Below are 27,639 nucleotides of genomic sequence, written 5' to 3' on the forward strand. Positions count from 1 at the left end.
TCTCTCTCTCTCTCTCTCTCATATCTCCCTTCGCACTGCTTTCTGCGCTCTGTCACTCGTCTCTTTTTCTCGCTTTCTGTCACAACCCTTTTGGCATTAGCTGTTAGTGGCAGGAAGCACTATAAAAGAAATCTGGAAGGAGATGCAGCCAATTTAAAAATAAATCCCTCAAGCTGAGGAAAATAATAGAGGCCTTGAGGTGTAAGTGCAATGGTGGAAAATAATTGCCTCAAATTGAGGTCGATATCAAAGCACTGAAGCCTAATGCAGATTTAGAAAGTAGAATGTACCTGATATTTGACTCTGCACACCAAATCCAAAGCTTGAGACTTCATTTGAAGGTAAGAAGTCCGAGCCTTGCAGAATATTGAGAAGCAGAAGGTGAAAGAACACAAACGTTGCTGATCGTGCAAAACACACACAATGCCTCTCGAGATGTAACAGAGCAAGCTTGCTTATATGTTTATGAAAGTAAAGCAGAACTGAATTTGATGTGTTTCTGTGGTAGACCTGTTTTTGTTTTTTTTTGGTTTTTTTTGTTTTTGCTTTTTATTTTTTCTTTAATGGTTTACATCATAAGCACTTCTTGTGAAACAAAAAGAAATCTATGAAACAGTATGGATTTGTGTGAAATTAAGGTTATTGAATAACTGACCCAAAATGTAATTTAACAATGTTTATAATGGGGGAAAAATGGTCATAAAATAGTTTAAGTTGATCATGGGAAGGTCATGAAATTCTGAATTTTATTCAAGGTGCACGATTTTCTCCCTGTAACTCCACACACATGCATCTCGTTCCCCATGCTTCTTGTTTACCCCATGCTGCGTTTCTGCCCCCACTCCACCCCATGTCTCTGGTGCCCTCTGCCTGTCTCTATATCTCTTGCAACTCTCCCCACCTCATGCACCCTTCACATCTCCCACCCCTGTAACTCCTTACCTCTACCCTTTCCGTCTCATCCCTCCTCCTTATTCTGCCGCCTTTACCTCTGCATCTTCCTCTCCTAATGAAACTAATAATGTGGCATATTTCCAGAGGAAACCTTTTAGCTGGTTTATATCAAATAAGTTGGTAACAGTTTGTTGTCAGGGTATGATATTGAGTATTTTTCTACATCAATTTTTCTGAAAAGCAAGCAAAAATCTTAACAACCACTTTGCCACTTCCAAAGTGGTAAGATCTGAGATGTTTATGCTGATTTGTGGTGCCAACTGCTCAATCAATTAAGCCACTTCTTAACTTTACTAATTTAGGAGTTCATCACTGACTTAAATCTGATATTATATTACCATTCTTGTGTAGATTTTGTTAACTAATGAAGGGTTTCTAAAGTCCATGGACAATTCAGTAGGAGAGGAAATATCTTTTAACGGCTGCAACATATTATTTGGAGTATGGTAAAGGGGTTTATTTCATCATTGTGAAGTTGTCATGTTTGTAGGCTACTTTGTTTCCTTGAGTTTGCCTTGCATGTGGAAAATGATTTCTTTCAATCTCAGTTCAACTGCATAATGGAATTAATTTGAAACAGATCAAATCTGGATGAATTCTGAAAAATACAATAACTGGGCAATGAGTGGTTGAGATTCATAATGCGAACACAAAATAGATCAGTTTTCATAAAACCACCTTTTAACTGGCTGCCTTTTGTGTAACTATTTAATTTCTACTTTCAGAATATGTGATGATGAGAAACCAGAGGTACCATTATTGTACCGGGATGTTTCATCTCTCTTGCTCATTCTTGTTTTAACTATGCCACAAGAATTACACAAGGGTAAGTTTAATTTTTATATCTTTGCAGTTTTGCATAGACCTTTCAGTGGACATTTTTGTAAGACCAGATACACTGTCACCAAATCTTGAGTGTAACAATCAATTAGAGCATGCTTTTCTTGTGGCAAATTAATGATACTTTATCTACATGCGCAACTCTGCACTGAAAAGATTTTTAGTAGGAGCTTGGCATACTTATCAGTATCATCTGTTCCTTTACCTTGTTATCAGCTTGCTAATACAAAAAGGACACGAGGCGTAGAAAGCCGGTTTTTTATTAGTGAAATAATGTCCTTTCAATGACCTTCATCTGTTAACAGTATTGTGATCTGAGTGATCCTTCAATCTTAGCTCAGTGCCTGAGGGATAAAGATAGCAATTTGCATTGAATTTTAGCAGTCACAATTGCAGCAATCATGTATAATAAGAGACTGTACACAAAAAAAATGATAATTACAGTAGTGCTTACTGGATGCAACATGTAATGTCAACACACAGCCTGAGGGTGAGAAGAATGTGTGATGAATACCAACTCTCAAACATCTTTGGTTATAGTTATCAAATCCAAAAGGATCTGTTCGGTTTATTTTAAACAGTAAAGTAAAATTGGAAACTCCCGTGGATAAAAAATAGTTCCTAATTTGAAAGAAATCTGCTACATATGTTGAATTTGCATGTGGGTAGATATTGAATAAAATTGTATCATGCGAATGAAGTAATCAAATAGTTAGCTTATTTGGAAGCAAAAATTGGCATTTGGCAGAAGGGAACTTGACAATTCTTTTTCCCCTTACTGGAACCACGGGAGTCACATTGTCTTGTTCGTAGATGGATGAGAATTGGTATCTTTTTTTCCCAATCCTGCATTGATTTAAACCAAAGTAAATGCTGCTTCAGTGTTCATTCAGTGAAAGAAAATTGATCTGATCCCATCACAAAGCAGCACAGCTGCAAATTGAGTGTTTTATTTGAGAAAGGACTTCTTTATGGAGGTCAGAACATTTATTGGCTCTAAAGCATGAATGTTGATTGGGGGTGGAGTAGCTGGAGAGGTGGAAAATGGGAGAATAATCGAATGAGTAAACAAAAAAGAAAGCCTTAGTAACAACTGTCTGCAAACGTGCCGTATGCCTAACTGCACTTTTTGTGTAACTATAATAACTGTAGATGTACTGTCATCAGAATCAAGTGATACTCACTTAGAATGTTTGAAACATGTTTGATGGAGGGAAGTCAGTGAAGTAGAACTCTCAGCTTCACTTGACCTTTGGCTGAACTAAGAAGAGGAAACACAAAGTTCAGCTACAGACCCAAAAGTCTGGGATGTAGGATTAAAAAGTTTAAATAATTGGAGGATGATTTTTATGAATATGTTATCTTGGTTGGGAGACCCAAATGAAACAGATGAACTTCATTGAAAATAAATCTTCATGTCATGAAAGGCTTTTGATGTCATGACACTATATTTGCACAGTTGAAGTACTTAGTTAGTTAGCTTCATACTCAAACTCTTCTTTCAGATTAAAATGATAACTTACAGGAGAGTGAATGTTGGCAGTGTTAAGCTACATCAAACATTTTTTAATGGAAAGCAATCAAAGAACAATTTTCATTTATAAAGTCCTCTCCAGACCTCATGATATCTTGAAGTGCTTAATGGGCAGTTGAGTAATTTGGAAGTGTAGCTGGTGTTCTAACGTAGGAAATGTTGTTACCAATTTGCATACAGTAAAACCGTACAAACAGCAATATAATAATCATTTTTATGGAATTAATTGAGGGATACTTATTAGCCTGGACATTGGAAATGAGCCCCTGGTCTTTTTAGAAATAATCCCATCGGATCTATTATATCCACTCATGAAACCAGTTTGACCTTACTCCTCCATCTCATCTGTAAGATGGATATATTTATATGCTAACATATGCTTTGCAATGCAGTGACATTGCTTCTCCTGGACATTTTACATTTATATTTATGCATGTTAGGCAAGACCCTGTTACTCCCAAGCTTCTGTCTTGAAATTGTTGCACTACTTAGTTGTTTTGAGACTTTAAATTTTCGTATAAACTTTAGTATTGATCAAAGTTAGGAATGTCAAATGGAAATGGAACGTTTTTTGGTGTTCACAATTCAGAGACAGATTTAAAATTTTCTCTTCTCGTATATTGTCCTAATTTCAGCAGAACATCCCCAACTATTTTGGTATGACACACTAATTTTGAAAAGTAGCTAGTGTTTTGAACTTTCAGGATGAGGTTTTCAGTTTTGTATTAAATTATTGGTACTTCCTACTGTTAGATAATATTTGATATAGAAGTTAATTTTTCTCAAGACACTGCCAGCTGAGAAAAAGAGGGCATCTTCATGCAGTCAGACCAAACTGAATTTGATTGGAAGGTGAAAGGGCTGTATGCTTGATCCCTCACTTGTTAGACCTTAAAAAAGTTAGGTTTTGAATAGCTAGGAAATGATACTAGTTGAAGTTTAAAATATTGTAAGGAAAAATAAAACACAAAAGGGTTAAAAAGTATGTGCCATTTAAGTAATAAAATAATTTTTTTTAAAAAAGTAAAATAATAAAACACGTGCAATGAACTTTTCCAAATATTTAGTTGAATCTTCTTTTTCCCATACTTGCAAATGACCTTCAGCTGATGCAATTTTGTTTCCTTTATAATTATTGGTATAAATCTTTGCGATGTGTCTGTACGTTTGGTGTGTTAATATAGCCTCCAGTTGTGCAGAATACAAGGTTCAATGGCACTTGAGTGAAATATGTACCAACAGATCTAACAACAAATAGTTATCTTTCTGTGGAGATAAAACGAGTGGAGTAACCCTTAAAACATGAATGCAAGCATATACAGATACTTTGTTGTAATAACGTTTATATAAGGAAAAAATAATATTGGTCAGGTCCTGAAAAATATTTTTGTAAAGAGGGATACAAGAGCTGCAGCATTGGCAGTAGCTTTTTCATTAATACTGTGCTGAAGACAACATGAAAAAAAAAATGTGCACTTTTTATCTTGCCTCTATAATTTGAAGGATATCACAGGATGTATGAACACCACCTCTGGAGCAGGTTTCAGAGAACACATTTGGAGGCAATGAAGTATGAACAGGCTGTCTCACTTCAAATTCTGTGACCTTGTTGCCATGGCGATGTGTCACACTGGCACAAATGCATACTGTGCTTCCAAAATAATGCAGTGTGCTACAGATTTTGGGATGCAATAAGGTTATTCCATTGAACAAGCTGATAGAAACAATGTAAAAGTACAACCAGCTATCAGACGGGATATAATGCCTATGTTAAAATTCACATTTGTAATTTTCCTCTATGATGAGAATGCATCGTCCTTTCCGTTATCTGATTTAGAGTGTTGCCATTCCTTGGTATTTTCTCTGTGGGTTGAAGGGTGAGGAGAATAGTGTTTTGATGACTTCAGCATTATCACATTTAATAACATGTTTCAGCACTTCAGCAATTAAGTTGGTCTTACCGCCTTCTGCGAAGTGTATTACAACATTTCCCCATGAATCATCACTTGGAAACCAGATTCAATTTATGGTAATCATGTAAAATCTTAGTTAAATGCTTATTCTGCTATCAATTTATACTTTCATAATGAATTTCTCTGCTTGTTAAAGAGAGTGATATGCCTGATTTATCTAAGAGTGACATTTCCACTTACTGCTGTGTGTTGCTGGCACTGAATTTTCATGGATCATGCATGGAACTAAGTAAAACTGATTTCTCTGATCAGTAATGGGTCGAGAACTAAACCTCAGAAAAGCATTCTCTCTTTTCCTGGTCTTTCTCGAGGTATTTTTTCTACCCATTTCCCATATGAGGCAAACTAATGCCCTATCTTTGAGATTACTAAATTGTCAATCATTTTTTGCTGTGGATTTCTCCAAAAGAAATGGATGATGCGTTTGTCATTTGAGGAGACTGGGCCTGTATTCACTAGAGTTTAGAAGAATGAAAGGGGATCTCACTGAAACGCCTATATAAAAATGTTGTCTTCAGCACAGTATAACTGAGAAGTAAGGGCCAATGCTGCAGCTCTTGTAACCCTCTTTACAAAAATATTTTTTCGGAACAAAAACAAAGTTGCTGGAAAAGCTCAGCTGGTCTGGCAGCATCTGTGAAGGAGAAAACAGGGTTATGTTTCGGGCCCAGTGACCTGACCAATATTATTTTTTCCTTTATAAAAAAACATTACCATAGCAATATATTTGTATATGCTTGCATTCATGTTTTAAGGATTAGCCAACTCTGACATGAGGGACAGTCTGGAGGCAGGGGTTATGTTTCCCTGGCCAGGGGTCCAGAACAAGGGCTCATGGTCTTAGCATATGCAGTAGCCTATTTTGGACTGAGATGAGGAGAAATTTCTTCTGAGGGCAGTAAACCTGTGGAATTCTCTACCACAGAAGACTATGGAGGCGAAGTTACTGAATATATTTAAGAAAGGAGTAGATTTCTAGAGGCTAAAGATGTTGAAGGGTTATGGGGAACAAGTGGGAATATGATGTTGATGTACAGGATTGAAGTGCAGAGCAGGCTCGATGGGCTGAACATTTGCAGTCGCTCCTGTTTTCTATGTCTTTATGTAGCAGTAATGCTTAGATTTGGTGAAACAATATTTTAAATTAAGATCTTATTTTGCCAGGCTGACTCTTTCTCATTCATGAATATTACTTAGTTGGAAGCTGAATAACTGAATTTTACCTGCATTTATTTATAGCTTTGTCATGACTTTTGAGACATCTTTTTGATTGGCTTTTAAATAATCTCTTTTGAGCGTAGAGCAATACTATTCCAGATTAGTGACTGATGTTGCTATTACTGGAAATTGATTCATTCCTTGCTGGAAAATCAAGTCTTGCCATTGACCCATCACTGCTGTACTGTCATGAAGACAATACCAGGAAACACTCTCTCTCCCTCATTATCATTCATGATTTCTGCCCAACTCAAAACTAAACCTTAAACAATACATTGTATCTGTTTCCACAGCTTAATCAACATCAATACTTACTTTAACCTTTCTGCAATTGGAAAAATTGTCCATGATTCCAAACTTAATTATTCTTGCTGGCATTTCAGCCTCCATAATCTCTGATATTTTAGATCACAACAAATGGCAATTTGATTGATTATAATGCCTGATTCTCTGTTTGAGTTATCCAGTTGTCACATTTATTTTCTCTTTTCCCCAGAACCCTTTTCAATTCCTTTTGAAAATTATGTTTGACCCTCCACTAATCATTCTTTTGGGCAATACGTTCCAGATAACCATAACCTGTAACATTTGTAAAAATAAACGCCATTCTCCTCTTCTGATTATTATGCCAATTACCTTCACTCTGTCTGTTCTGACTATCAAGCTTCTGCCAGTGGAAAGAGTTTCTCTCTATTTACTTTATCAAACCCTTCATAATTTTGAATAGCCCTATTAAATCTTCCCTTCATCACTCTCTTTGAAGACCTTTCCCAGTTTTACTAGTCATTTTGTCCCCAACACAGCATTCACATTCTGTTTTGCTCGCCATGGCTTTCATCCTTAATGATCTACAAATGCTCCAAACATCACAAACAAAAACAGAAATTACTGGAAAAACTTAGCAGGTCTAGCAGCATCTGTGGAGAGAAATCAGAGTGGACAAGCAATACAGGATGTGAATGCTGTGTTAGGGACAAATTGACTAGCAAAACTGGAAAAGGTCTTCAAAGAAAGTGATGAGGGAAAGATTTACACTAGATGTAAAGAAACTCTTTCCACTGGCAGAAGCTTCATAGTTAAAACAGACAGATTCAGGTCCAGATTTCAAATATATTAACCGTTCTTTAATTTTCTTATCATTTTGACAAATCTCACCATAACCTTGCTCTGCTTTGCATCTGCAAGCTGTTAATACTGTATTCCATGCTGCACCTATCTAACTCTGGCTTTTAGTGCATTTGGCCTGCCACCTTTTCTTCATCCATAGCTGAATGATCAACTACTTCGAACATGTTCTGAAACCTTGCTTTCCTTCTCTTTCTTTTTTGAAACCTCTTCAAAACAGAAGATTATCAATCTAACTTTTTGTCATTTCTTGAACTTTTCCCTTTGTGAACCACACCGCTAACAGCTGGTGGTTGTTGTCAGTATGGTATCTGCCATCCATTTACTGGATCCCAAATCTCAGGTGAACAATTGCAGATGGTTCATGGGAGGATGGGGTTGAACATCAAAGGCAGGGGGTGAGTGGTCCCTGCCCCATTGAACAAGGGACACCCCCCACCACTGGGACCATGCAATTTCCTCACTACACACATGGTAAGCCTGCTGGGTAAATACCAGTGGGAGCAGGATTAGGCCCTTAAGTTGCATTAATTGCCCTCTTAAGTGCCTCAGTTGACATAAAGGTAGGATGACCATCCACAGGCCTTCCCCTCTGTGGAATTAATCTGGGCAGAGGAGTGAAAGTAGCTTGATCCCTGCCTGCTACCCTTTGTCTGATTGAATAACCCCCACCACCACGATGATGAATGGTATTAAATTCTAGCTAAGGAAAAGTTTTAGTCATCTCCCAAGTATTAGTGTACAAAACGTCCCCTTGCATGAATGAGAAGGGTTGTCGTTTACTGAATGCAGAATTAGTCTGTACCATTCCAACAGGGTTGTACCCATATATTACTCTGATAATTATCTGCCATGACTACTTTATCCTATGCCAAATTATAGTCCCACCATTATTTGATGGCAGTTTAGGGATTGAGGATATACATGGGAGATATGGTTTATGGTACCACTGCAAAATCCAAGCGCAGCAAAGATGAAATTCAGAGCCTGCTTCTCCCAGTGTCAAGCTATGCCTGCCTCTGTGGGATATATAGAACATTCCTTGTTCCAGTTCTTCTCTGTGGTTAGGAAAGAAGAAGAAGAGATGGAACTGATCTTGACACAGAAGATTAGTCCACCTGTAAGATTCATCAGGAGAGATCGAACCAAATACTTAATTAGCTGTCTCAGATGTCAATTAAATAAGTCATTTTCAACTGTCCAGTGTACTACCTATTGAACCTCTGCCTCAAGAGCATGAGACTCGTTTCAAAATCATGAATTCCACAGTATTCCTCCCTAGGTACTGTTTTGTATTTCAAAGGAACCACTGCAGTACTACACAACTTTTATTCACTGTTGTAATGTGTGCTCCAGGTATATTTTGTGTATCCTTCCAGTTCATGTGTCTTTTCTATTAATTCAGTTTGCAATCGAGAACATTATACTATACCAAAAGCACAGTGTCTAAAAGTTTTCTTTAAACCATTTTTTGTTTAACAGAACATTTTACCTGTATTGTGAAAGTGTTGTATAATTTATTATACACACAAGCAGTTGCAACACTTTCAGTTCGATTCAGCGAAGAGGAAAGAGCAGCTTGGAAGAATTCTGGAAAGCTCAAGGTCAGTATACTTGCTTAGAATTCAATTATGTAAAAAGGTAGACTATTGCCTTAGAGTTTGATGTGTTGCTTTCATTTGTAACGAAGTGCCGCTGTTTTCTTTAAGTAGTTTTCCTTTTAAGAAGTGTATAGCTAATACAAATGTATCTCACTTCCCTGAGTTTCAAAGACATGGTAACTTGCATTAACATGTAACAACTTTACAGTGTATAATCTGCTTCAAAATTTACTTTTTTAAAATTTAGTTGTTGTCATTGGCCCTTATTTATTTTGATTTATTACTGTCACATGCACTAAGCTACATTGAAAAGGGTTGTCATATACGCTTTGCAGGCAGATCGTACTATACAAATGCATTAGTGTAACAGAACAGAGTGCAGGATACAGTGTTACAGCTGCCGAGAAGATGCAGAGAGAGATCAACATTAACATTAAAGAGGTCATTCAAAAGTCTGATAACAGCGGGGAAGAAGCTGTTCTTGAATCTGCTTGTATGTAGATACAAACTTCCATATCTTCTGCCCGATGGAAGAGGGTGGAAGAGAGAATAACTGGGGTAGGAGGGATCTTGAATTATGTTGGTTGTTTTCCCAATGCAGCAGGAAGTATAGATGCAGTCACTTGATGGGGGGCTGAAGTGTGTAATGGATTGGGCTATGTTCACAACACTCTGTAGTTTCTTTCAGTCTTGGGAAGAGCAGTTGCTGTACCATGCTGTGATGCATCCAGATAGGATGCTTTCTATGGTGCATCTATAAAAATTTGTAAGTGTCTTTCTGGACATTCCAACTTTCCTTAGCCTCCTGAGGAAGTAGAGGCATTGCTGTGCTTTCTTGACTGTAGTGCCAATGTGGGTGGACCAGAACAGATTGTTGGTGATCATCATTCCCAGGAACTTGACGCTCTTGACCATCTCCACCTCAGCACCATTGATGCAGGTGGGGGGTGCTCTCCACTTTGCTTACTGAAGTCAATGACCAGCTTCTTCATTTTGTTGACATTGATGGAGAGATTGTTGTCTTTACACCATGCCGTTACTGTATGTCCTTCCTGTACTCTGCCTTTTTGTTGTTTGAGATCTGACCTATAAAAGCGGTGTTGTCATCAAACTTGTAAAAGGACTTGGTGCAGAATTTAGCCACACAGTCATGTGTGTATAAGGAGTACTGTAGGGGGCTGAGTACGCAGCCTTGCAGGGCACCACTGTTGAGGATTAACGTGGAGGAGGTGTTGTCACTAATTCTTACTGATTGCAGTCTGTTGGTCAGCAAGTCAAGAATCCAATTGGGCAGCGGGAGCAGAGACCTAGGTCCCGGAGTTTGTTTGGAATTGTGGTGTTGAAGGCGAAGCTGTAGTCAGTAAGTAGGAGGCTGACATAGGTATCCTTCTTGTCCACATGTTCCAGGTATGAGTGTAGGGCTAGGGAGATGGTGTCTGTCATGGACCTGTTGCCTTAGTAGGCGAATTGCAAGGGATCAAGGCAATCTGGGAGGCTGGAGTTGATGTGAGCTATGACCAACCTGTCGAAGCATTTCATAATTGTGGATGACAGAGCCACCGGGCAGTAGTCATTGAGGCACTTGCATGATTTTCAATGGCAATGGGATGATGGTGGTCTTCTGAAGCAGATGAGGACCTCCAATCATAGTAAGGAGAGGTTTAAGATGTCTGCGAATACTCCTGTCATCTGGTCCACACAGGATCTGAGTCCATGGCTGGGGACTCCATCCAGGCAGGTTGCTTTCCATGGGTACACCCTTAAGGAGGCCAGTCTAACATCTGCGGCGGGGACTTGTGTAAAATATGATTGTTAGGAAAATCCTTGTATTTACTGAAAACGTATTATTAAAGTCAATATTAAAAAAACAGGAGTGAGGAAGTAAAATGCATCTTAAAGATTTTTTTTGCTATTGGAGATGTGATTATGGTTTATAATATACTATCATCAGTTGGGAACTTTGTGTACATTCTCCAGATAGGAGTTTTTCTATGTCGCTCCCTGAGACAATAAAAACAGGCTAACTTCATTGACTTTTCTCACTGAACTCCAGTGAGAAAACTCGGGACTTTTCCAGTTACATTGAATACTATAAAGTTGCTAAACAGCACATTGGCTGGTATGAATCTTCCCTTCTCAGCTGAACCTGCATGTGGCCTCTGGCCATTTTCTCGGCATTAAAATTTCAGGTTAGTAAATACTTCAGCTAATATCACACTAGATAGTTATTTAGTCACTTAACTTAAATCATGATCTCTTGAAAATGCTACTTTGACTTGCTACCTTAAAAAACTAGTTCCTAACCTTAGGAGAATAACAAGGTATCTTCACAGAACTGAAACCAAAGAACCCATTTCCCTCTAGAACTCAAGTTCTCAACTGATGATAATATATTATAAACCATAATCACACTTCCCATAGAAAAAAAATCTTTAAGATGTATTTTTATTTCCTCACTCCAGTTTTTCTAATGTTGACTTTAATAATACGTTTACAGTAAATACAAGGATTTTCCTAACAGTCATATTTTACACATTTTGCTCATACCATTCGGTTTCTTTATATTTGCTTTGACAAGGATCTGTTGTAATATTGTTGCTTCCTGCCCTTGAATGATTTTCAAATTAGTCAATTGAAGTATTAAACTCCAGAGAAACAGTCTCATATTTTTATTGTGTAATTATTCAAGGAAAGTAAAGAATTATAGTTTATACAAATAACAGTGTCCACAGAACTGTCGTATATGTAGACTTAAATATATTGTACAACCAGCACTGGGCTCAGTATTTCTTTTTCTACTGTCTATTTGAATGAGTTACTCTTTCTAGAAAAATAACTGGCTGGTTTTTGGATCCTCATTTTGTCCTCCTTTAACAACATTACACTAATATTGACTGCTGCTGGCATCAACACAGTTGATCGTACTTTGTTGACCATACTTTGTTGACCTTGTTTGTAAATTGCTGAAAATTGGTGCATTTTTTCAGTCCAAAAGGCATGACTTTATTTGCATTGATAAAGTGGATCCATTGTTACAAAAGTTGATATTTCTTTGGCTGATTCAGTCAATGGAACATGTTAATATCCTTTTAATGAGTCAATTTTTGTATACATCCATGCTTTACCACTCCAATTGTGCAATCAGATATGTATCCACCTTTTTTACAGTGTTGACTTTGTGATTGTCAGTAGTCAAATATTATGATGCATCTGGCTTTGGAACCATCACAGGAAATGTGCTCCAGCTACTGTGATTCAGTTCAGTATTATCATTTTTATATAGAGCTGGAGTCAGATTTCAGAGAATTATAGAATCTCTACAGTGTGGAAACTGGCCATTTGGCCCAACAAGTCCACACTGCCTCTCCGAAGAGTATCCCACCCAAACCCATTCCCCTACCCCCTGCATTTCCTGTGTCTAAACCACCTAACCTAAATATCCCTGGACACTATGGGCAATTTAGCATAGCCATTCTACCTACCCTGCACATCTTTGGACTGTGGGAGGAAACTGGAACACCTGGAGGAAACCCACACAGACACGGGGAGAATGTGCAAACTCCACGCAGACAGTCGCTTAAAGGTGGAATTGAATCCAGGTCTCTGGCACCGTGAGGCAGCAGTGCTAACCATTGCGCTACCATACCACCCATTTTTCAACATAAGCATGATCTCTTTTCTCATTTGAACTCTTTTCTCTGGGTTCGAGCCCGTAACAATGTTGTTTTAAGGTTCATGTATCTCCTACATGAACATAATACATAGCCAAAGGCATTGTTCCAGATCTATTTACAACAATCAATAATAGCTTTTGTCATAGAATCATAGAATTCCTACAGTGCAGAAAGAGGCTATTCGGCCCCTTGAGTCTGCATCAATCCTCCAAAGAGCATCTTACCCCCACCCATCCCCCATCTTTAGCTGTAACCCCAAATTTACCATGGCCAATCCACCTAACCTAGAATCTTTGGACCGTGAGAGGATCCTGGAGCACTTGGTGGAAACCCGTGCAAATGTGGGGAGAATGTGCAAACTCCACACAGATAGTCACCCGAATTGAAGCTGGTTTCCTGGCTTTGTGAGGTAGCAGTGCTAACCACTTTGCCACCTGCGCTGCCCTAACTTCAGGAGTTTCCAGGGGTATTCCTAGCAAACTCCTAGCATAGGAGTTTCCTAGCAAAAATGCATATAAAAAGTGATCAACAAACAGTGAAAACTAGTGCTGGTAGTGATATAAATAAACATTCTATCCAACCGTTTAAGCACTTCTTTATTGTCTAATCTCATAAGTGGAAGGTGAACTTTTGAATTTTCAATTTCAGATGCATTCTCCAAGAGTTCTAATTTTTAAAAATTCTTTCTTATTTGTTTCATGATTGTAAATACGCCTTTGTTCTGACTATCCATACTGCCATGGTATCACTTTAACATATTAATGTGAAACACTCCTGCTGATTTTATTTTTCATCCTTTCTGAAATACTCACCTAGCTGTTTCATATCACTGAGATACTTTTTGATTAGATAAGGTCCAGTGAACTTTACTTTTACTGGTTCCCAAGAGACAGCTAACAATAATATCATTTTGTCTTCACCAACATTCGAAGCTTTGGTGTTTTTATCTGTGCTAGTTTTCATGGTTTGTGGGCACTTTTCAAATGTTTTTTAGCCAAGTAAACACGTTTTGGTTAGATTTTCTCAGAATCTTGAGAAAAGTGTAGGCTGAGAGCTTTGTTTCAAAAATGCTCAATAAACATAATTACATGTTTGCTGTCAAAACTGATTCAATAAAGATGTAATAATTGGTTAAAAGTCCATGTATGTCCACAAAACATGAAATGAATTCCACAATCCTTCAAAGCATGAGTCTTCCAATAAATTAAATATGAAGCAACTTCATAATATACCAAACTGTTCATTATTTCTTTTCTGTTATATTTTTGCCATAATATTTCCCAAAGCACAATTTCAGGAAATCTGGTTTAAGGATCCATAATTTTTCAAAGTTATTGATTCTGACTGCTGATTTTGGTGAAGTTCAATTAATAGCCTGCAGAGTAGTTCTTTAAAGATGGTATCAGAATCAAGGTGCAGGTTAATTCATGATTGGAGTTTTCCTACTGCCAGACATGTATGGTATGTCTGGCAAAATTTTATCACTTATTTATGTAATCAACGGTTAGATATTTTAGCCTGCATTTTCATAATCCCTAAGTGACCTGCCATTGGATTTTTGTGAACCACTGCATAATGTTTTGTTATGATACTCAAATTGTAAAGGAAAGGGTAATGTTGCCAAATCCTACCAGACCAGAAGGCTGTTCTCTCACTAGAGAGAGACAACTGGTGGTGGTTTAACCTGAGGTTCACCATGCCTCAGGCGAAAGAAGAGGTTGAGAAGGAGAGCTCTTCATGGTAACCTCAGCCAGTGCGGGAATTGGACCCATGCTGTTGGTATCACTCTGCATTATAAACCAGCCATCCAGTCAACTGAGCTAACCAACCTTGGCTCAGATGGTGCCACCCGATGGACTACCGCCCATTCCTCATTGTCTGGTATTTGAAGTGATCTCCATTATCTCATTAACACTTTGTCTCTTAATAATAACACTCGGGTAGTGGTTCTGATGCAGCATCAGAGTAGGCTGATTGATACAGCTCTCTCAACTCCAGATCCATCTGTTACATCTCTTTTAAAGAAAGTGGGCTAAGTATGCAATTCTCATTCTCTTTATATTCATCCTTTTTGCTTAAGGTTTCAAAAATATGGCCAGGTAACTAAATTTCCAACTCTTCTCCCTTTTTCATATACTCTTCCTTTTCCTTTCTAATTCTATGAGATAGATCTAATCACAAAATGATCATGACACAATCGAGGATATCCCTCCTGTGACATCTCAGTTTCTTTTTCTTTTATTGGTTGTTCCACCACCCTCAGTGAGGCTGATATTTTTGAACCAGCCTGATCATTCCCCAAAATAAAATTAATCCCTTCTTTAGAGATTTGTTACACTACTTCAAACACAACTTCACCACTTACTCAGCAACTCTTTATTTCAACTCTATAATGTGGAATAGGTTTGAAAGCTCTACGTATACCCTCAATTAATATCTCTTTTTCCATTATTAGCCCCTCCTAGAAGACAAGTATTTCATCAACCAGCATCAGCAACTGACATCCTCCAGTGTCCATCAGTATCTTCATTGGCTTACCTCACTGAGCAGAAGAATTGGGAAATACCTTCACTTTAGAATAAAATGTTAAGACCTTCCAGTGTTCTGATTTATTTTAGCAATAATAGTTGAAGAATTGCTTTGACATTACTGATTCGTTTCTTTCTTCCTTCCTTCCTTCCTTCCTTCCTGGAGGGAACTCACTCTACCTGTACCACTGCTAAAATTTTACTTTTCTTTATGTACCCTTTTCTGAGAAATCCTTAAGTATTATTGTTAACGCAATAAGTCTCCCAATTAACTTCTCAAAATTAGATTTAGTCTGTCCAGTTTTATTACAGTGGATGTATATTATTTCTTTATATCATTTTTAGGTTTGAGCTTTTCTCCTTTATTATTTGCTACCTCTTTCATTCTGAGAGTTTGCATTTCTCCAGTTTCATTGTGGATTTCCATGTGACCATTTCTTCACACGTAACTGTACGTGAGAGTTATCATAGCTCCTAACAGTACTACTGCTTCTCAGATTTTTGATAACTGATGCTTGTCTATATAAGTCTTGAGGGTTTCTGGAATTCTTCCATAATTGTGATTACTCTCACATTCTCAAAGTTCTCTCTAACTTCAGTGATCTAGTGAACTAGTGATCCCCAGATAGCAAGAGCTGCAGATGCTGGAGTCAGAGTCGGTACAGTGTGGAGCTGGAGGAACACAGCAGGTCAAGCAGTGTCAGAGGAGCAGGAGAGTCGATGTTTCAGGCCTAGACCCATCATCAGGACTCTTACTGAGAAAGGAGATGTGGCTGTAATACCGGGTTTGTTTCAGTATGTAGTCGAAGAGCTTCAGGGCAGAGGAGATCACCAGTGGGTTGCAGTGGGAGAGAGATCCACTGAGGTCTTTCCAGAGGGAGGACGACAACTTCTTTAAGGTGGGCATCCTTGGAAGAGGCTTCGTAGTGGAGTTATAAGTCACTTGGAGATAACAAGAACTGCAGATGCTGGAGTCGGAGTCAATACAGTGTGGAGCTAGAGCAACACTGCAGGTCAGGCAGCATCAGAGGAGCAGGAAAGTAGACGTTTTGGGCCTAGACCCTTCATCAGGACTTATGAAGGGTCTAGGCCTGAAATGTCGACTCTCCTACTCCTCTGATGCTGCCTGACCTGCTGTGATCCCTAGATCATCCTTTTCTGTTGCTAGTTCTATAATTGGATATTTAGGTCTTTTTCTTGTTGTCCTAAATTTCAATTGAGATGCTTCAGGGATGAGCTCATAATCATTGAGCATTGTTCTTTTAACAATCTGCAGATTGCCCTTCTGATAAACTGGTGTACACATTCAGAGCTGTAACTATCACAATAATCTACCATTCGGGTCCAAACATCCTTTGGTCACTTGAACTTCGAAGCTATATTTTAAAATGAGGCAAGATATATTTTGATAACTGTAAGCTCAGGCACGAGCCACAGATTTCTAGTTAAACCAGATCCTCATTAGAATCAGAATCATCCTCTGAGCTACTCTCTCTTCTTTTACTCAAAGCTTTTCTCTAGTCACACCATGTTGTCTGATTACCAGTTTTTTAATTCTTGCTTTTTAATTACCATTTCCCTTTATTTCCCCTCACTTTGTAATTTAAGTTTTCCTAGTTCAAGTTCTCTTTCCATTGCTCTTTTCATTTCTCTTTTTGAAATTTTTAGTGCAAGTTTCTTTCCTAAATGAATCTTGGCAGTTCTAGCTGTGACATCTCAATTTCAGATTTCCCTTCTTTTACTTTGAAATGCTGGGTAGTTATTTTAAGTGCCTCAATCTTCTGTGATCCTGTTTCTGTTTCTGTCTTTAGTTTATCCGCTAACATTCTCAAATGTAAATTTAGCCAAAATTTCAAATGTTACTTTTTCTGCTCCTTGAAAAGTCTTAGCATCACTGAAAGCTATTTTGAAAGTCCAACTCATATACTATACAACACAGAATAATCCCATTTTTGGTCTACTATTCTTAAATTCAATGAATTTCAGCCCAAAACTCCCTACTTTATTACAGGTGATGGTAATACTAGACAAGTTGGAACCCAGATTGAAACCTAGCTTGGTACTCCATTTGATTTGATTAAATTTGATTTGATTTATTATTGTCACATGTAACGAGATACAGTGAAAAGTTTTGCGGTGCTAACTAGACAAATCATATCTCACGTAAGTACAACAGGGTAATAGAACAGAATGCAGAATATAGTGTTACAGCTACAGAGAAGGTGCAGAGAGAGATCAGCTCTGATTATGAGAGGTCCATTCATAAGTCTGATAACAGCAGGAGAGAAACCGTTCTTAAATCAGTTGGTAAGTGTTTTCAAACTTTTGTATCCTCTGCCCAATGAAAGAGGGTGGAAGAGAATATAACCAGGATGGGAGGTGGTCTTAGATTATGTTGGTTGCTTTCCCGAGGCAGCAGGAAGTATGGATGGAGTCCATGGAAGTAAGGCTGGTTTTCGTGATGGATCAGGCTGTGTTCACAAATCTGTGTAAGTTCTTGTAGTCTTGGCAGAGCAGTTGCCATACCAAGCTTTGCTTACTATGGTGCTTCTATAAAAACTTGAGAGAGTCATTATGGACATGCCGAATTTCCTTAGTCTTCTGGGGAAGTAGAGGCGTTGGTGTACTTTCTTGACTGTAATGTTAATGTGGATGGACCAGTATAGATTGTTATTCGTGTTTACTCCTAAGAATTTGAAGCTGTCAACCATCTTCCCCCACCTCAGCACCATTGATGCAGATGGGGGCACGTCCTCCACCCGGCTTCCTGACGTCGATGACCAGTTCCTTCATTTTTATGACATTGAAGGAGAGATGTTGGTCTTTACACCGTGCCACTAAGCTATCTATCTCTTTCCTGTACTCTGTCTCATCGTTATTTAAGATCCGACCAGTATGGTGATCAGCAAATTTGTAAATGGAATTAGTGGTGGTCATTAAACATACTCTCAAGAGGCTGCCAGTGTGCTTTTAACAAAAGAACTTTAAAACTATTACAAAAGGAAAAGGAAGAGAAACAAAGCTGCTTATATAAGATAATTGAGAAAGATCTTATTATGAACAACAAAAAAGAGGATTGAACTCTTATTCCCAGCAATATCATTACAGGCAGTCAATCCCAGTTAAGCATCACTCCTATCTTCACTCTTTAATCTCTTACTCAACAGGTGATATCCCAAGCCTTTTCATTTGGTGATTTCCTGCAAGTTCACCAGATATCATTCTGTCTATCTTCCTGAGAGACACAAATACAGGCTAACCTATTGACTTATTTCATTGAACTCTATGGAAGAAACACAGGTCTTCTTTGCAGCTACTTTGACTACTTCATGGCTACTAAACAACAGATCCATTGGTATGAATCTTCTTTTGAACTGGGCCTGCTTGTGTCCTCTGGCCCTTCCCTTTCTGGGGTGTAAAAGCTCAGCTTAGTCAACATTTCAACAGTTATCTCTACTTTAAAATCCAGCTTCCTAAATAATAATAAAATATTACAATTTTCATCAGAGAATCATTTTTATAGGCATTGAAAAGATATTAAAGGATAACAAGATATAAAGAGAGAAACTACCTGGTACAATTCAGTTGATTATGAAAAAAAGAGAGGTTAGAATTCTAAAGTTATCTTGTAGAAGCCTAAGGTAGAAATAAATAAGTTGGACTGAGAGGGAAACTTGAAGTGGCAAGCATCTTCAAACATCCTTTTGAAATCATGATAATGCTAATGCTACCATACAAAATACAGATTTTAGATGAATTGGTTATTCACTAGTACAGAAGATATTATGATGAACAGTAAATATTGTGCCTCTATCTGTTTTCTACCATTGCAAGCAAACACTGACTAGAAGTAAGATGAGGGAAGAATCAACACGAGAACAGTCACTGTGGAAAGTGGAGAAGGAAGGAAATTAGATTGATGGAAGATATGAAAAGTAGGATCAAAAGTGAGGACAAAAAGACTTACTAATTGGGAAGGCAGAGATCAAAAGTTTAGAAAATTAGGCAGACGTGATCAAGGTCCTTGTTAACCATAAATCCAGAAATCCATTGAGAAAAGGTATCAGAAACTCGAGTAGAGCATTAGTAAAGGAATATGTTTAAGAGAAAGCTTTTCAACCTTTATAGAAAGGAAAACTTAAAGTAAGTATACTCCTAAATTATGTATGAAAATATACAGACTTATATTAGATATCCATTGAAACTCGATCTTCAAAGGTGAAGAACAAGTCCAATTTGAGATGCAATGGTGAGGGATTTTGTGGAAATTGGAATAATATTCAAATGAAGTTGTTTAGGTTGCCAAAAGAACAGGAAGCAATAGGAACACTGTCTGTGCAAGGGAAGACAAACTTATAAAGAATACCTGAAAAGGATTCTAACAAGTGGTTTTAAAAAGAAGCAGCAATGGGAGCCATGCTGGTCCTTACATGTAAACAAAAAAATTCATTTCGTTCACACACATTCACGCCCACATTCCATACAAGAATAAAGAAAAAATATCTGCTGGTGCAGAGGTATAGATGGATAGTCTTCTAAGAGATAGAAGTTGAGTTTTGGTGAGGGAGCCTTTACAGAATGTGGGTATCATTTGGAATGCCAGTATTTATTACCTATCTCTAATTGCCCTTGAACTGCTAGGCCATTTCATAGTGCAGTTCAAATTGAACCACAGACGATCCATCTGGAGTCACATGTAGGCAAGATCAGTAAGGATGTCAGATTTCTTTCCTAAAAGATATTAATGCTCTCAAACTCAGCTTAGCTTAACCCAGGGTCAGCTAGAATGCTAAAGTTGAAAATAGTTTGGTACAGTCTGTGATAGTAACCAGGGAATGGGATGAAAATGGTGGCTATGGAATAGAGTTTGTGTCAGAGGCTGAAGAAAATGGTAATGGTCATTCCAGAAGTTAACTGGAGGACATTTCTGCTGATTCAGTGCTAGAAGTCAGAACAAGCTAGAAGTCAGAACAGTCAGAACCAAAGAACATATCCTCTGCTTTGCAGAGGTGATAATATGAGAGTTGGAAAAGAAGCCATACAAGAAATTCACCTGACTACAGTTGAATACATAAGAATGAAAGCAGATTGGGTGCTGTACTGGACTCAAAACATTGTCTGTTTCTCTCTACCAGACTTCCTGAGTTCCACCATCACTATTTTATTTCAGATTTCCAGCATGAACTGTATTTTGCTCTTCTATAGTAATCTAGAGCCTTGGATCAATAATCTGGCAACAATCCTAGAGGTAAAAATGCAAATGTTACTGAATTTAAATTCAACTAATTAAATAAATCTTAGATTAAAAATGTTCTATTTGTTTCATGATCATGAAGCTACCAGATTCTGGTGAAAACAACAATTTCACTAATGACCTTCAAGAAAGGAAACCCATCCTTACCCAGCCTGGGATACATGAGACTTCATGGCTCTTGCATGTCCTCGAAAATAGTCTATCCAGCTACTTGATTGTATCAAAAACTACTAAAACAGATTGCACCAGTTCATAAAGATTGCTCATCATCACCTTCACGGGTATTTAGAGGTTGGCCTTGTCAGGCATACCCAGGTCCCATGAATATATGACTAAAGAAGTGTCCTGAGATTGATACAATTGATATTGTAGATTCTAAGCATGAACAGTTTGCTTTCTTACACTGTAAGTATTACTACTGTTTGTTGAAGAATCCCAAAACTGATAGTCTAATTGCACTTTGCCATCAATTAATGCACCTTCCGCAATGATTATTGAGACACTCAGTGTCCGAACTAATCAGTTTCTTGATTTTTCACAATTTCATTTTTAAGTTACTGAAATTTGTAATTTTCCTTAATGTTCACTCCTTTATTAACAACATCTTCATATCTAAGCTAATTTCTATAACAACAGCAAATTTAAATTGTATTATATTGCTCCTGATGTATTTTCTCACAGTAATGATTGAATGTTTTTATACATTGTCCTATACTAACCATTTTCATCTCTTTTATGTTTAAATTTTGACAGATTGTGTGTAATTCAGATAAATCTTGGGAAGTATTACTAAGCCACATCATCTGTGAACTGTCAAAAGGAAAGCTTTACTGTACCAGTAACACAGATCAAGTATCAATGGTATGTACAAAGATAAATATATTACATGGGCTTACTAATATGTCATCTTAAGGTAGGTTTTGATGAAAACCCTTCATTCTAATTCCTTCCAAAGTAAGTCATTTTCTTTTAAATGAGACAGAAAGTTGAGATTTATCCCTAACTCTGTAAAGTCTAAATTCTAGACGACTCTATTGGAGCTGTTTGGGGCACTAAGAAACATTCTAACCTTGGAAGCAGTGTAGACAAGAGCCACAAAATTGATCTGTAAGGTCATAATTTTATTATGAGGAAGTGTTAAGTAGCTCTTATTACATAGTTTTGGAATGAGGAAAATAAGAAAGAACGTTATTCTATTTACGAAGTGTGTTGAAAATGGTTAATCTCATGCATTGACTTAAACTGGCTGTGTGGTAGAAGAGGCAGAGATACCTAGTCAGGTTTAGGACAGATGTCAGAAAGTCCATATTCATACAAAGAATGATAAAAACCTGGAATAATCTTCTAACAAGAATTGAAGAGGCAGCTAAGATAGAGGATTTTATGAAGGCTATATTTCTATGAGAAAATGAACTAAATTAATCATACAGTGATGCAAATCCCGTGCTTTACTTTGACACATCTTCCTGGCATCCATACCAGATGTTAATCACATGTTCTCTGCAGAAAAAGAAAAGCTTTGGAGCATTTGTTGTTCATAGTTGTGAAACAATGACCTTGTGCTGCCTTCATTAGCTGTTCAAATTTACCTTTTCCCACTAAATACCTTATGGATCAAAAATGAGAGTGGACACGTCTAAAGTAATTTGCAAAAAAGCAAATGCGACATGAGAAAAACTTTTCCACGCCTCTTAGGATCTTTTATGTTTCAATTAATTTGCCTCTTAATCTTCTATACACCAGCAGTTACAAACCTAGCGTGTCTAACCTTTCTCATAAGACAACTCCAGGTATTAGTTTATTAACCCTTCTCTGAGCTGCTGTCAGTGCATGTAGAATGCACTGAATGGAAATGTGGATGGGGACAGATTCAATTGAGGCAGTCAATTGCATAATTATTTGAATAGAAACACAATGTGGAGGGTTGTAGAGGTAAGATAGGAGAATGGCACCATTGTAATGCTCGTTTGAAAAGGTGGTGCAAACACAATGGGCTGAATAGTTTCCCGCATTGTAACAATTCTGTCATTCTGTGGTGTAAAGTATCCCCTCTAATGTGTTGCTTTAGATATTTGAAGAATACTAGGTTATCAAATCATTCTTTAAAGCCTTTCCCTCTGAAATTTTTCTTTCTGGTTTCACTAATCTCTTTGATTGCATTTCACCCAAAATATGATGTATGGTTGTGTGATGAAAAACCAGGTATTCAATTGCTCTGAGCTTCTCACAGTACTATTAATATCTGGACCTAACAATATAATTTGTCACCTGGTGACACACAAATAAAAAATATCGTCCCCATAAATATAGGCACAATATCTTTTCTCTCCTTCTCCCTCCCACCAACCACCCCTTTAAAGGCGTGAAAGGAAAAACTCATTGGACCATCTCTGGCTCTGCCAGAAATAAAATGGAGTGAATATGTTTTGGCTTAATATGTTCAAAACCTAAGACACCGTCAAGCTCAATGAACAAGTCCATAGCCATATTACATATTAATGCTGTGTTGCGCACTGCTCCAATATATATTTATTATAATATTTATAAACTAAAATATATTACAAATGCTATCTATATCATGACTGTTGAATCTATGCATTACTTTTCCTCTTCTTCATTATGTGAATCTGTTTAATCTTCTTTATAAAAGCTAGTTTTAGTTATTTTCTGCAACAAAAGGACCATTAAATAACGAAAAACATTTCTTTGGAATTCCTATTTTTCTCCTACATTCTGCAAACAAAAACTATCCTCACACACTACGGCATATTAAAGTTGTGTTGTTACGTCAACATCTTTTGTATTTATATAGCACCCATAGTATATAAAGATATTCCAATGTGTTTCACAGGAGCATTATGAGATAAAATTTAACATTGAGCCTTATAAGGAGATATTAGGATAGATGGACAAAGGCTTGCTCAAGAAGAGATACTTTAAAAAAGATGTTTTTTTGGAAATTCTTTCTTGGGAAGCAGGGTTTGCTGGCAAGGCCAGGATTTGTTCTCCATCTCTAGTTATTCTTTAACTGAGTGGCTTGCCATGTTATTTCAGAAGGCAGTCAAGGGTCACTGACATGGCTGTGGGTCTGAAGTCACAAGTAGGCCAGATCAGGTGAGGATGGCAGATTTTCTTCCCTGGATTTTTAATGACAATTAATGGTAGTTTCATAGTCACCATTACTAAGACTAGTTTTCGGGTCAAAATGTGACTAATTGATTAAAATTCCAACAGTGCTCGTGGTGGCCACTGAACCAGTGACCCCAGAGCATTATCCCGGGCCTCTGACTGCTGGTCCAGTGCATTTATCACTATGCTCCCAGTTTCCCCGTTCAGAAGAGAAGGGATAGGTAATGAACTCCAGAGTCTAACACCTAGAGATTTGGAGACATTCTGCCATTGGGGAAGCAGCAGAGGTCAGAACTGAAGGAAGGCCAGGTCCTTGTGGGAAAGTCTGAAAGTCATGTAGAGATGTTTGGGGTAAAGATAATGGAAAGATTTTAGTAAACGGATTAGAATTTTAAAATGAAACATTTTTGGATGGTGATCGAAAATAAAACTGTAAACGTACTGGTAATAGATAAATAATTGGGTTATGATAGGTGCAGCTAAAATTTCAATGGGTTCAATTTTATGTAGGGTGGTTAATAGGAGACCATCCAGGAAAGCATTAGAATAGGCTAGTCTGGATATAATCTAGATGAGGGCTACAGAACAGATAGGCTGAGGCAGGGGTAGACACCACTGAGACAGTAGGGATGATATTTAATTTTGTTGGATGAATTGATTTGAAAAATTAATATAATGACTGGGAATAAATAAAAGCTATTTACAATATATTTAAGTCTGAAGATAGCCAGTATTTATTTGTATTTTAGTTTCTTTTGAGAGTTAGGGTAAATGTTTGTTCTGTCTTGGATTTGGTAATATACCCATTCTATGAAATAAGATACTATTAACTCAGTCTCAACAGTTTTTAACCGCTGCATCCTGCTAGTAACGGTTGCAAATGACTCAGTGGTATAATAATTAATAGTTTGCTGCATAAATAAATGATTCTCACGTGACTTAAAAAATAAATACAAACACTGAAACCTAAAAATAAATGAAGCTAATGTGTGAGAAGGGAAACAGTTGAAAACTTTGTGTATGTTTATTTTATTGGTAACTGTTGACAGTTTGAATATGATTGTCTATAGTACAAGTTGGGAACTGAACTAACAATCAGACTTTTAAAATATCAAATAATGTGGAGCTCACTAATTACAATTTAATACTCTGGTTTATGTTTTATACATGATGGCTACTATAAATATTCTATCACTGAAATGTAAAGCTAATGTCAATTTTTAAAGTATCTCTGTAGCAAGTCTAAAATCTTTGCAAATTTTTGGGACTCTTCTGGTGCAGTGGTAGACTCCAAATTAAAGTCCTACATGCCTGGGAGGTGTGGTCTAACATGTAGAAATAGGTTGATTAAAAATCTGAAACAAAAACAGAAATTGCTGGAGAGACTCAACAGGTATGGTAGCATCTGTGGAGAGAAATCTGAGTTCATAGTTCAAGTTCAGGTTCAGTAACCTTTCTTCAGAACTTCAGTCCTGCTGTTGGAAGGGTCACTGGACCTGAAACATTAACTCTGATTTCTCACCACAGATGCTACCAGACCTGATGAGCTTTTCCTGTAACTTCTGTTTTTGTTTCTGATTTCTAGCATCTGCAGTTCTTTCAGTTTTTTTAATTAAAAATCATTTCATTTTAAGAATTCTACTGTTTATTTTAAAATGACTTAGAAATTCCTTGTTATCTTGCTATTATGCCTTCTTGCTATCTTAAAAGTTTGTTTTTATTTCGTACATCAGCTTGGTACCAATGCCTGGTCTCCTCAGTCTATTGAATACAGTATCCAGCAGTTCTGTCTGCCTTTCCTCAGGACTACAAGCCTTCTTCAACACCACCTATTTGGTGATGATCTTCCCAGTTGTCAGGTATCTTGACCAAAATCCTAATCAGTATGTGATGTGGTGTACTATTTCAATAGCCTTAACTTTAAAAATAAACATATGTAAAGTGTTAAATACATACATGATACAATCTGGCAATATGATGCTTTAAAAATAAGAACTCATTGTTTGCAATTTAATTTATTTTCTACTAATGTTTATTATCTCTACAAAGGAGTAAATGAAATAAAAGTTGAATTATGTGCTTCCTGAAGGTTCTATCATTAAAGGCAAAATTAATCAAATTACAAAGACTAGGAAGTTGTTGGTTCAGTTTCCATTCTGTGCCACATAAGCTAGGCCTGAAATATTCTCAATGGGCACAAACAACATAAACTCACAAATATGTCCATTCCCATGCCTGTTCAGGTGATATCAAACGATATTTACATCTTCTGTGGATTTCATGACAGTACGCCCAAAAGTAAAACGTATAAACATTAAGGACTCAACACCACCTTCTCACTATGTATTTCCTTAAATTTTAAAATAGTAGTTTTAATTAATTTGGCTGTCATTTACCCACATTAAACACAGCATCTTAAAGACCTTGTTATGAGCCCCGACAAGAATGTCACTTTCATATTAAAACGTGGTGTAGGGCCAGTCACCTTTATGTAGAATCATATATTATAGAAGAGGCCCTTAGATCCATCAAGTCTGCACCTTCAAAAACTACTCTAAATCTACACTAGTTGCACTTTCCAGCACTTAAATGTTGCAACACTTAAATTGCTCATCCAAGTATTTTTTAAAAGTTGTGAGTCTTCCCACCTCAACTGTCCTCCTAAGCAGTGCATTCCAGATTCCCACCACAATTTGGGAGAACATATTTTCCTCAAATCCCCTCTAAGCCCCCTGCTTTTCACCTTAAAATTATGCCCCTTTGTTATTGACCATTCAACTAGGAGGAGCTGATGCTTCCTATCTACCCTGTGCCCCTCATAATCTTATAAACCTCTATGAGGTCCCTTCTCAGCCTTCTCTGCTGTAAAGAAAACAACCCAAGATTATCTAGTCTTTCTTTATAGCTAAATTTCTCCACCCCAAGCAACATTCCTGTGAATCTCCTCTGCATCTCCTTCAGCACAATCACATCCTTCGTGCAGTGTCGGAACCGCAGACAGTACTCTGGCTGTGGCCTAACCAAAGTTTTGTACAGCTCCAGCATAACCTCACTGCTCTTATAATCTGTCCCATGACTGACAAAGGTAATGTCCCATATGCCGCCTTAAGTATCTTAAAAATCTGTCCTGCTACCTTTAGGGATCTGTCACAAGCACCCCAAGATCCCTTTGATCCTCTGAGCTTTCTAGTGTCCTGCCATTCATCAAGTACTCCCTTGTATTGTTACTTCTTCCAAAGTGCATCAGCTTACACTTAGCAGGGTTAAATTCCATCTGCCACTGATCTGCCCTCTGACCAATGTCCTCCTGTAACACAAGACCTTCTTCCTCACTGTCAGTCAATTGGCCAATCATAATGTCATCCATAAATTTATTTATCATCTTCCCATTCCTGCATTTTCTTCTATATATCATGAACAAGAAGTGAACCAGCATTGATCTCAATGGTACACCACTGGATACCAGCCTCTAGTCTCACAAACAGCCTTCTACCACCACCTCTTAATCCTACCACTAAACCAGTTTTGGATCCAATTGCTAGGTTACCCTGGATCCCAAATACTTTAATCTTCTTTATCAGTCTTCCACATGGGATCTTGTTAAAGGCTTTGCTGAGATCCATGTAACTACATCAACTGCACTACCCTCATCTATACATCTGATCAGCACCTCAAAAAATTCATTCAAATTTATTAGGCCTGACCTCTCTCTGATCCCTCCCTGATCAAACTTGACATCTCCAAGTGATTAATTCTTTCCTTCAGAACTTTATCCAATAGTTTACCTACCACTGATGTGAGACTTGCTA

General features: G+C 37.5%; 1 protein-coding gene across 1 annotated transcript in view; it reads left to right on the forward strand.

The window, feature by feature from the left end:
* Nucleotides 1-27,639, forward strand: part of ubr3 (ubiquitin protein ligase E3 component n-recognin 3) — a 331,038-nt gene that overhangs the window by 277,233 nt on the left and 26,166 nt on the right. The window contains exons 29-35 of the mRNA XM_048599210.1: nucleotides 1,680-1,780; nucleotides 9,127-9,248; nucleotides 20,618-20,695; nucleotides 20,784-20,949; nucleotides 21,319-21,368; nucleotides 21,455-21,562; nucleotides 25,564-25,689. Of these exons, the coding sequence (XP_048455167.1) occupies nucleotides 1,680-1,780; nucleotides 9,127-9,248; nucleotides 20,618-20,695; nucleotides 20,784-20,949; nucleotides 21,319-21,368; nucleotides 21,455-21,562; nucleotides 25,564-25,689 (751 nt within the window). The remainder of the gene's footprint in view (nucleotides 1-1,679; nucleotides 1,781-9,126; nucleotides 9,249-20,617; nucleotides 20,696-20,783; nucleotides 20,950-21,318; nucleotides 21,369-21,454; nucleotides 21,563-25,563; nucleotides 25,690-27,639) is intronic.

Source organism: Rhincodon typus, chromosome 7 (assembly GCF_021869965.1).
Source record: "Rhincodon typus isolate 14 chromosome 7, sRhiTyp1.1, whole genome shotgun sequence".
Classification (NCBI taxonomy): Eukaryota; Metazoa; Chordata; class Chondrichthyes; order Orectolobiformes; family Rhincodontidae; genus Rhincodon; species Rhincodon typus.